The sequence below is a fragment of the Cryptomeria japonica genome, chromosome 3 (assembly GCF_030272615.1).
Source record: "Cryptomeria japonica chromosome 3, Sugi_1.0, whole genome shotgun sequence".
In the NCBI taxonomy this organism is placed as follows: Eukaryota; Viridiplantae; Streptophyta; class Pinopsida; order Cupressales; family Cupressaceae; genus Cryptomeria; species Cryptomeria japonica.
Genome location: NC_081407.1, coordinates 896170533 through 896182899, shown reverse-complemented (window position 1 = coordinate 896182899; position 12367 = coordinate 896170533). Strand labels below are relative to the sequence as shown.

Below are 12367 nucleotides of genomic sequence, written 5' to 3'. Positions count from 1 at the left end.
TGGGCACAAATTGGTTCAAAAAATTTCCAAAGCTTCGGATTGGCTAGATAAGCATGCTAGAAAAATTTTGTTGCAAGATCATAACTAGATGTAAAGATATTAAAGTTTCCATTTTTGAAGCTTGTGATGAAAGGTTTAAATTTAATTTTGAGGACTTTAGAGGCCTTGAAATGTCCTAAAAAGTGGGCATAATCACCATGGTAGGTTACGATGTGATAGAGCATTTCGCAAAATTTTTGGCACTCCAAATGGTTCGTCAATTGGACACCCCGTTCACAAGCTATTGCCTCCGAAAGTTTGGTCTCTTGAAATAGGCAATATAAAATGCATCGAACACATAAATGCGCTGTAAAAGAGAGGAACACGTGTTGATGTGTGTTTTGACATATCATGGGGAACCTATATTGGAGATAAGGTCAATTCCACTTTATTGGGTGGTTTTAGCCCCTAGTTTTGTAATGTTGTTTGGCGGTTTCATGTATTTTATCTCCTATATATGAGGTGCATGAGAATAAGGTTGTGTGTAAGAGTCTTATGGCCATCGAGTTACCTTTGAATCTTTGGTTGGTAATACTCTTGTGATAATTTTTTTTACAATTATATTGTAATATGTTATTGATTCCTGAATAATATATTGGATGGCTTTTGAAGTGAGTGTTTCTTTTGAAAGGGTTTTCCCCACGTAAGTCACTATGGTGTGGTATGCATGCTATTTATGTTGAGTTTTTGTAATTGTTGTAATGATCTGTAAAAGTTTTTGCATTACCCTCCTCTCAAGGTTAGTGTGGGAAGTTGTTTTGCTACTTAACTTCCTTACAAGTGGTATCAGAGTTTGATCACCTTTGGTTTCAGTTATGGGTTGTTGGGTTTTTTGAACTAATCCAGATTTGAGTGGGAGCTTATGCAGAAGATACTTTTTTATCTTGTTGCAGGAATTATCAGATGGCAAGTTCATCAGGGAGAATAGAGGTGGAGAAATTTTTTGGAAGTAATTTTGAGATGTGGAAGCTGAAGATGGAGTATTTGCTAATAGATCGAGATCTGTGGGATGTTGTTGATGTGAATGTCTCAAGACCTTTCAATCCTACTACGGTTGCTCAGTATGATGTTATGAACCGTAAATCCAAGGTTCTAATCGGATTGTTCTTGGCAAACTTTGTTCTAATCAATGTCCACGAAGAGACCTCTGCAAAGAAGCTATGGACTAAGCTTGGTGAAATGTATCAAGCCAAATATTTATTAAATTATATTTTCTTTAGGAAGAAATTATATTCCTTGATAATGAAAGAGGGTGGATAGATTATAGACCACCTGGAAGCTTTTACTATGTTGGTGGCTCAATTGGTGTTTGTTGGTGTCAAGATGGATGAGGAGGAGAAATGTCAGATCTTGCTTTGTTATTTTCCTGATTTGTGGGATTCTCTTATTATGGCTATCGGTAGTGTAGTCACATAAATCTGTCCATTTTAATTAAATGAATATTTCGTATTTATTTGATTAAAAATCCACTAGCCACCAATTAATTAAATTAATATTTAATTAATTCATCCCCAAACATTCTTCTATTAATTAAATAAATTATTCAATTTATTTTAATTAATTCATTAAATCCAATACAAATCAATTAAATAAATAAAATCTATTTATTTAATTAAATCCCCCTATTCCTCTTTTAAATAAATTAAATAAAACATTTATTTAAATCATTATCCCCACCCCACTTGCATTTTCCTACAAATGCAACTTGCACACATTTATTGAAATAAATGAATTTTTATTTTAATAAAATCTTATTTTCCCTCACCCACCAAATCCACTTGCAAAATCTAATCCCCTTCTAGATTCTTCTAACCCCTTCCTAATTAGCATAATCCATCCCCTAATTATTGTCACATTCCTAAGCAAAATGGAGTCACTTCTCAAATGGCCCAAAGTCTTGGATAACCATTGAAGGTTTTCAACCTTCAACCACCAAAAACCCCAAAGTCTTTGAAAACCATTAAAGGCTTCCAACTTTCAACCACTTAATCCACAAAGTCTCCAATAACCATTAATGGTTAATTCAACTCTCCCACATGGTTAAAACATTTGTTTTGACTCAACCTCTACCCAACCCAAGGGTCTCATCAAGCCTTCAATGCTTTGACCATGATTATCTCTTAATCATTTGCACAAAGGTTTATCCTTGGATTAACTCCTAATCCAGTGGGTAATCCTAATTTAGGCTTGACCCTTACCTTCTAGATAACCATGAGGTCCTCTCAGGCCTTTAATGCCTCCAACCTCTTCTCTCAACCCAATCCTGTGTTGACACTTGTCACTATTTTATTGGTGCCAATTGTGCACATGGATCCCCAACTTTCAAGCTTGACCCTTGATTAAACCTTTCAATCCTGGCCATCCATTGCTCCATTTTTCCTATAAATAGAGCCCATTCCTTCATAATCCAAATCCTGAAAACTTGTAAGCATTTAGACTATAGCCATTTTAGAGAGTATTTAGCATAGCATAACTAAATATTGTCATTTTAGCATTAAAATAGCTTTTCATTTCATGTTTGGAGCTATTCTACAATCTCAATCCTCCATAAGCATCCATAGTGCAAAAAGCTGCTGAGAGCTACACTATTTTGGAACTTGGAGAGGAGAGGAACAAGGGAGAAGGAGCTAATCTCATGCTAAGAGATAGTTGGAGATATCTCATTGTCTTACTTCTTTAGTTAGATTCATTAGCATGTGTTTTTAGTATCTCTCTTGGAATGCCTTCATGTGTTTGGTTTTTGATTGACTAACGCTAACTTCTTGTGTGTTTTGTGTTGTTTGATCTTAAACTAACATTGTGCCATTTAGGAGGGCATCAGGTAGTACTTCTATTATTTTGAAATCTAAAGATGTGGTGGGTGCCTTGCTTGGTGAAGATATGCAAAGGAGGTATCCATCAGTTCAAAAAAAGCCCTAATTGTTCATGGAAGACCTAAGGAAAAACTAAGAAGAATGAGAAGCATAATAAATCCAAGTCTAGAGGAAGATCAAAATCTCCTGGAAAATCCAAAGTCATTTGTTGGAATTGTGATAAATCAGGACATGTCGTAAGGACTGTAAAGAAGAAAAAGAAGAAGTTTGATTTTGATTCTGAGTCTAAGAAGGAAGATGGTGATGCTTTCATTGCAGCTTTGGCTACTCATGCAGGTAATGATGCATGGTTAATTGACTTAGGTGCATGTTTTCAGATGACTTCCAATAGAGATTGGTTTTTTGAATATGAAGAATTTAATGGAGGTAAGGTGTACTTGGGTGATGATTCACATTTAGATATTGTTGGTCGTGGTAAAGATAGAATTAGGTTTCCTGATGGTAGAATAAAAAGGATTAGCAGTGTGTTGCATATCCCTGGACTAAAATGAAATTTATTATCCATGAGCAAACTGATAGATGCAGGTGTGCAAGCAATGTTGTCTGATGCAGGATGTAAAATGGTTAAGGGTGCTATGGTGATTGCTAGAGGTGTCAAATTTGGCACTTTGTGTAAGCTAGAGGCATACACTGTTAAGTGTAATAGCACTTCTATAAAAAGTAAATCTATGGATACTTTGTTGGAATATTTGAGGGTTTCGCCTTTAGCTTTTGCACATGGAATTTGGGTACCTAAGGGTGCTCTTTCTTCTGCAGCAAAGTTACCTGCAAAGAAGACTATGTTATGGCACCAAAGGCTTGGCCACATTGGAGAAAAGGATCTAAGAACCTTGAAAAATAAAAACCTTGCTGAAGGTTTGAATGATTGTAATCTTGACTTTGATTTATGTGAGCATTGCATTTATGAAAAACAAAATCGCGTTCAATTTTACTCGAGTTCTCATAAGTCTTGTGGTATTTTGGATCTTATTCATTCTGATATGTTTGGTCTGGTATATGTTCTTTCCATTGGAAAATCCACATATTATGTTTCATTTATTGATGATTTTAGTAGGGCATTCGTATACTTTCTATAGAGTAAATTTGAAGTTTTCAATCGTTTTAAAGAATTTAAAGCAATGGTTGAGTTGCGGACTGAAAAGAAAATTAAATGTTTGAGGACTGATAATGGCGATGAATTTTTCTCTCATGATTTTGATAGATTTTGTGAAGATTGTGGCATTAATAGACAAAAGACAACACCATATTTTTCACAATAGAATAGAGTTGCAGAAAGAATGAACAAAACACTGATGAAGACGGTTAGGAGTATGTTGGGTGGTGTTGGCCTGGAACAAAAGTTTTGGGTTGAAGCTATTGCCACTTCTTGCTACCTAATTAATAGGTCTCCTACATCAACCTTTGTTGATAAAACACCTATGGAAGCATGGTCAGGTCACAAGCCTTCATTGAGACGTCTTCTAGAGTTTTTGGTTGTGAGGCATATGCACATCTGCCAAAGGAGAAGCAAACAAAGGTAGAGAACAAGGTTGTGAAATGTATCTTGATCGGACATAGCTATGGTGTGAAAGGATATAAGATTTGGGACCTTGCTGCACAAGAGGTAATACATAGTAGAAGTGTTATTTTTAGAGAAATTAAATCCCCTTCTATTACAATGTGGCCAAAATAGACTAAACAAGAAGATGTGATTCAATTCCCTTCTACGCCTAAAAGAGTTGAATTGATACCCCTAGATAGGCAAGAAGTTGAGGATAGCTCATCTAGCTTTGAATCTTCAGAAGAGGAGGAAGAACCTTCAACTCAGCTTGTTCTAAGGTCTAGAAGACATAGAAAACCACCTGAAAGGTATTCACCTGATGATTGGAGATGTACTTTTGCTTTGAATACTAATGTGGATGAACCTAGATCTGTAAAAGAGGCATTAGGTATGAATGATGCAAAATCCTAGAAGATTGCTATGGAAGATAAAATGACAACTTTGAAAAATAATGATACATGAGATCTTGTACCATTGCCCGAAGGATGAAAACCTGTTGGTTGTAAATGAGTGTTCAAGAAAAAGATTGATTCAGATGGAAGTATTGAGAAGTATAAAGCAAGTTTGGTTGCAAAAGGCTACTCTCAAGTTGAGGGTGTTGATTATGGTGAGACATTTTCTCCTGTTGCAAAATTGGCTACTTATGATTTAGAGGTTGAGAAAATGGATGTGAAAATTTCTTTCATTCATGGTGATTTGGAGGAGGTTATTTATATGACATAGCTAGAGCACTATGTGGTAAAAGGTAAAAGTAATGTAATCTATAAATTAAATAAATCTTTGTATGGCCTCAAACAGAGTCCTATGATGTGGTACCATAAATTTGATACATATGTGTTGAGTTTGAGATTTGAGCATTCTAAATCAAATCACTATGTTTATTATAAATCTAATAGTGATCATTTCTTGTACATTGCATTGTATGCGGATGAAATGTTATTCACTAGTAAAGGGAAAGGTGTGACTTGCGAACTAAAGTATTAACTTGCTGCTAAATTTGAAATGGAAGATATTGGTGCAGCAAAACACATTCTTGGGATGGAGATCATAAGAGATAGAGTGAACAGAAATCTATAGCTAGGCCAAAGTAAGTATGTGAATTCAATTTTACAAAGGTTCAACATGCAGGATTTTATACCATTATGTGTTCCTTTTATAATTGAAACAATATTATTTATTTCAGATTGTCCTACATCTCCATCCGAGATGGAATACAAGAGCAGAGTGTCTTTCTAGAGTGAAGTTCGAAGTTTGATGTATGCTATGGTCTGTACTAGACCAGACATTGCCCAAGCAACAAGAATTCTTTCTGGATATATGTCTATTCCTGGTAGAGTTCATTGGGATGTTAAAAGAGTCTTCAGATATTTGAAGGGCACCAAGTATTTTTTGTGTTATCATGGCAATTTGGTAGGAGACGTGATTTCCCTTGATATTGATGGCTATGTGGATTCATATTGGGCAAGTGATGTTGATAGAAAAAGATCCACCAGTGCTTATGTGTTTACTTTATTTGGCGGTGCAATTAGTTGGATGAGTAAACAATAGGTTGTGGTTTCTTTGTCTACTACAGAAGTAGAGTATATGGTAGCTATTCATGCTTGTAAAGAAACCATTTGGCTTAAAAAACTGTGTTCAAATATTGGAATAAAACAAGGTGTAGTGACAGTTTATTGCGATGGTCAAAGTCTGATTTGCCTAGCTAAGAACCCGTCATTTCATACCTAGACCAAGCACATTGATGTTCGGTATCATTTTGTCAAAGATATAGTCGAAGATAGCAAGGTGAAGCTTGTTAAGGTAGATACTTTGATGAAGTTTGCAAATTCCTTAACTAAGGTTGTGAGCACAAAGAATTTTAGATGGTATTCGAAGTCTATGGGCCTCATGGCCCCTAGAAATTAATTTATTGTGTAGATACTCCCTTTGCTCTTGCAAGGTGTTCAACAAGTGGGAGAATGTTGGGAAAATGATGTCTCGACCTTGCATTTACATAAGGTTACTATTTATAGTAATTTTTCATTCATGCATGAATTGGTTCAAAATAAAAATCCAAAGCTTCAAATTGGCTAGATAGGCATGTTGACAAATTTCCATTGCAAGATCATAACTAGATTTAAAGATATTGAAGTTTTCATTTTTTAAGGTTGCGATGAAAGGTTTAAATTTAATTTTGAGAACACCAATTATCCATCCCTCTTTGAAAAACCATTGCATATAAATCTAAAAGCTCCTATTCTAATCTAGACTTTTCTACAAACACGTTTTTAAAATGACAAAAATTCCACTCTTTTATATGTTGTTTAAGATGTTTCAATTTATGGCTTGTTAGTGAGCCTAGAAGGGTTTATCCTCCTCAAGTCTCATATGAGAAGGTGGTTTGGAAGCCTCCTAATCTATGATGGATTAAGATGAACTTTAATGGTACTTCGTAGGGTAATCCTTATCCCTGTAGGAGTCGGATGCATTGCTCGTGACTATACGGGTAGAATTCTGGGGTGGAGTAGGCAAGGGATTGACATGGTTACTAACAATGTGGTCGAGGCTAAGGTGGCCTATTTGGTAGTCTGACTTGGCAAATTTCTCTCGGTCACGTCGATTCACCTGGAAGGCAATTTTCAAAGTATAGTTAATGCAACAATTAAAGGTGGATATGATAACTAAAAGTTATAAGGTGGTGAAGGCAACTTGTAACCTATTGTTGTCATTCAAAGACTTAAAAAATTTGCACATACAACGTATGCGCAACGTGGAAGTGAACGTACTTTCTAAATGGCCAGTAGGAGTTAATGCGTAGATGAAGAGCCGATTTGGGAATTTCTCCAAGATGACAGGATGGAAGTAGGAGCAAGCTCGTTCGATGGTACAGGGTGAATACATATGATAATTAATGTTGAGTTATTGTGTGTTGTCATTTCCCTCTTTGAGTTGTGTTTAAGTCTTCTTAAGTTGGCAGGGAAGGTTGGTTTTTCTTTTCTTGTTGTTGAAGCTATTGTGCAGAGGTGGCTAGGTGTTCGTGTCATTCTTGCTTGGTAGGTGGTGTGTGAAAATGCAAGCAAATTTCTTGCTACAAACGATCAAGCCCATGGTATATTTTTGGGTAAGGGTGATAGATGACCATTTGAAATAGTTTTTCAAGTACAGTGATAACAATTTTTTGCATTGGGTGAAGATGATGTTGACCAATTCGTTTTTGGAGGCGATATATCGATACCGTACAAATATCGACATCTCGTCTATGTTTGCGGCATGGTGCATGGATTTTTTCTCTAAGAAAAGGCTATGTGGTTGGTGGCACTTTGTGTTAAAGGTGAATAGAGTCTAGGTATGGTGACCCTTTTGACACAACCCCGCCCTAGTGAAGGCTTTATTGCAACTGGTGGTGACTGGCTGCATGTTGGGGAGGCTATTCCTCCTTTGCATCCATTCTTCCCTTGGGGTATAGATGAAGACAGGGAAGTGTAGAGGGCGGTGACGTAGATTGGATAAGGTTAACTCAAAAACTTTCTTTTCAGAATGGAGAACCGAAAGCAGCACAAGGATGAAGAGTAGGTGGTGGCCATGATTGAATCATGTTCTTAGGGAGAACAAAGAAGGAAATGGGGTTATATGAGGGGATAAAAGAACAAAGTGAAGCGGAAGGTGGCGCAAGGTGTGGGGACTTCGACTAGCCGCAAGTGATGTTCGGTGGCCTTGCATCCTCGGTGGTGGTGTTTTGCTCTTTGGTTTGCATGGTTTGTGATATGGTTGGGGTGTGGTTCTAACTTTCTGGGTGGGTGGGGACTTTTTGTTTTTGTTGGGCCTAGTTGTTCGATGGTCATGGATGGTTTTGGTTTGCTTAGGAGTGGTGGTTTCTCTCTTTCGTACCTTTGTATTTTGGCAATGATGAGGCTCAGCTAGCTAGTTTTTGGCAGCCCCTATACTTTTTTGTAAATTTTGTAATCCTTACACTTTATTATTAATCAATATAAGTATTTTACCTATAAAAAATAAAAATAAAAGATGTTTCAAATTATTATGTAGGTTAAACATTCTTGTCCCCTCAACATGAGGACACTTGTTCCACCAAACCTCAATTGACAAAATAAAAGATGAATCCCTAAACCACATTGATTTAAACTTAAAGGAGGACTTGTAGCCATTTTTTCTTTCAAAATTAGAAAGATGAATGGGAAAATGATCTGACCTAGTATAATCTAAAATGGTGGAAGAATAATCAAAGTTAGAGGTCAACCAATTATTTGATACAAAAAACCTATGCAGTGTCTCAACAATCTGAGAGAAAATATTGCATCTATTTGTCCATGTAAAGAGTCATTTTTTCAGGATATAGTTAATCATTTTTGTTTTTTAACAAACTCCTTAAAATATTCCATCACTCTTTTATTAGGAATAATACCACCCATTTTATCAAAGTCTCCAAACAATGCATTGAAATCACCTCCATAGATTCTAAAGTCATTTATGAGAGGAAGAGATGCAGAAAATACCTTATTCCAAATCATTTTCTTTAATGAAACACCATTTTGCCCATAAATATCAAAAAGTTTAAAAAAATGAGATGAGGAGCATGATTGAGTCATGACAAAGTAACTAGTGAGTATCAGAAACCACCAAACAAGAGATACCTAAGCATCATTCCAAAGAATAGATAATCCACGAAAAGCCCCTTAAACACGGGAAACCACATATTTCCACGTATACCATCTATCAAAGAGCAATGAAGATTGAGATTGAGAAAGCTTCATTTCTTGTAATAGAAAGAAATATGCATTAATTAAATCTAACTCACATTTGATTAAATGCCTTTGGTTAGGGGAATTTAAACCCCTAACATTCCACAAAGCGATCTTCATTGTGCTCGACGAGATTTATCGACTTTCCTCGATCTAAGATTCTTTTCTTGATGTGATTTCATCCCAACAATTATCCCCTACTATTTATTATTCTCACCAATGAGATTTTCCCCCAAGTCTTTCATACTACTTGTATTTTTCTTATTAGTAGATTTCAATTTTTGCACTATAGCCGACTAGATGCCTGCATCAATTTCTTATTGTCTTATAACATAGAGGATTCTTACCTCTCTTCAATTTCGTTAGAGTTTGTTGTTTGTCTTCTTTATGTTATTCGGGAATTGGAAGAGGCCTACAATTCCAAGATTATAAGGAAAATATAGTTTAATATTATGTAAGACACACACTTATGTTTGGTAGAAAATCAAATTTGCTAAGTTGTGTATTTCAACAAGGAGTTTCATTTTCAAATTCAAAACCATTCTCATTTGTAGAAGGGTTTTGCCTCAATATGACAAATTTCATTTTCAAATCTTAATTTGATATTTCAAGTACTTTTTTTTAATGAACATTGCATTTAAGGGTTTGCTCCACAAGTTGATCAACATGTTTATATTAAGAGTTCCACGTTGCATATTTAAGGGCACAATAGAATAAAGGAAAAAGTAAATGTCCAAGATTATTTTATGAGATATACCCCTAAATTAAGAAAAATAAAGAGTCTAAAATTACATTTAGAAAAGGGTGTGCTTGCATAAAGTATCCAAAGTGAAAGATCGAGAACAAAATTTTCCTAGTATTAGTTTCTATATGAAGGTGGATTTTTGTTATAAACCAAAATTAAAAATGAAAATCTAATGATAAGGGCGCATATGTACAAATTTTAACAAGGGACGCAATGCGTCAAGTTGCCAATAGTGTAATTAGTTTAGAGTAGGTGAAAAGATAAAGATAGAGATGAGAATTGATATATGGAGAGAGAGAGAGAGAAAGAGAGAGAGAGAGAGAGAGAGAGAGAGAGAGAGAGAGAGAGAGAGAGAGAGAGAGAGAGAGAGAGAGAGAGAGAGAGAGAGAGAGAGAGAGAGAGAGAGAGAGAGATGCATAGATAATGAGATAGAGATAGGGAAGAGATTAAAGAAGAAATATGGAGGGATGGAGATAAAGGGACAAAGAGATATAGATATAGGGGTCCAGGAAGAGGGAGAGGGAGAGAGAGTGATGAATTGAGTGTAGAGATAGAGGAAGATGGAGGTAGAGAGGACGAGGTAGATAAATAGATAGAAGGTGGGGAGAGGGGGTGATACAGATTGCAGAGACATAGAGAGACAGAGGGGGAGTTGGAGAGATAGGTGAAGATATAGAAAGTGATATATAGATAGATAGCGAGAGGGATATATAGATAGAGAGGGAGCTCGTGAAGTAACATGTTTTGTATTATATTCTAACTATAATCAAATATAAAAACACAATCATGTAAGCAAGCATAATCTCAACTTAAATATTAAATTATGTAATGGTACAAAATTAATGTGAATTTTTTATTTTACTAGGATATATGAATAATGAAACATACCAATTATATAGAGATATAGTGGATGATATTTGAGATAAATTTCTAAATTAAATATAAATTAAAAATTGAAATAGAATAAATTAAATGCAAACTTAGAATATATCAAAATCCAAGTAGTAATTTAAAAAAATTATCACATTTAAATTATTAAATCAATTAATAGTAAATAAAAAAGTAAAAGAAATTCTTTAATTAATTAAAATTAAAATATTAAGAAATAAATACTAAAAATGGTAAGAAAGATAAACTTGATATTAAAAATAGAAAAATATTACAAAAAACATATTAAATTTTAAAAAATAAAATATTAAAAATAAAAATAAACTATACAAAAAATTGCTCGTTAAGGGGCATAGCTGGGTTCAAACTAGCAATGTGTGTATGTCTAGTGAGGAGTGGGTGAGACCTTTGGAGGGGTGGTGGAAATTTAATTTTGATGGTGCCTCTAAGGGCAATCATGGACCATCTGGGGAAGGGGTTATTGTTTGGGATTGGAAGGGTGAGGTGATAGCTTTAGGTGCTCAAAAGCTTGATGAAGGCACAAATAATATAGCAGAAGCATCAACAACATTGTTAGTGGTTAGAATTGGTAAGATGTTGGGTGTTAGGAAACTAAATCTAGAGGGGGATTCCTTGATTGTCATTCAAGCTATTGTGAAGGGTAGTATAGAGGTGCGGCACTTGCAAAATCAAATTAATAGTATAATTGAAGAACTTAAATGTTTTAATGATTACAAAGTTAGTCATGTAACGCAAACATGGAATGTGGAAGTGGACATTCTTTTTAAATGGGCGTTGTCCTTTAATGTGAATGGAGATTTAAAAATTGAATACTTTCGGCAGGCTTTGTTCGAAGAGGAGTAAGGACTCTGTATTTAATGGTGTTGCACATAGGATAAGTACGGAGAGCAGAGTTCAGGTGGTTAAAGGCGGCGGGCATTTAAAACATGGAAATGCATTTATCTCGACTATCGAGAGGATAGAACATGTTATTAAGTGAATGTCCCATCATTCATCAAAGCTTGAGTGTGAAGAAAGTCAAGGTTTTGATAGAGGGTTTTAGCATGGTAGTTTTGAGCAGAGTTGAGTGCAGTGGTGGAGCAGTGCAGGGTGCAAAAATGGAAGCTAATTTCACTTTGAAGAGCAAGAAAAAACTTTGTCCTTTTTATGGGAACTTAACAATTAAAAGGCTTAGCGGAATGTTCAAGTTTTCAGATGAATTGTTGCCACAATGTGTGGCTACCATTGCTGGAGATGCATTCAACCTGGTTAAGCATAAGTATAAAACTCGAATGGACATTTACTAGTTGATAATGGCATGGGGATTGGAAGTGGGGGAGGCCATAGGAACGGTAAAGTGAGTCATGTAGATGATAATTCATGAGGATTTCTTAGTAGGGATGGAAACATTTATGGAGTGGGCTATGTCGGGCTTGGGGTTTGATGTGCGAGAAGGCTTGGTGGAGGATGAGCGCAGTCGACAGACAGGTTTAATTCCTTTTTAAAGGTGGAAGAGAGGTTTGTGCAAGGTGCACCGCAAGTTAGA

At 35.5% G+C, this 12367-nt stretch overlaps 1 protein-coding gene across 1 annotated transcript; it reads left to right on the top strand.

The window, feature by feature from the left end:
* Positions 1-11202: 11202 nt before the first annotated feature.
* On the top strand, positions 11203-11685 carry LOC131059776 (uncharacterized). Its single transcript, XM_057992815.2, has one exon. The coding sequence runs from the start codon at positions 11203-11205 to the stop codon at positions 11683-11685; it is 483 nt and encodes a 160-aa protein (XP_057848798.2).
* Positions 11686-12367: the final 682 nt, after the last annotated feature.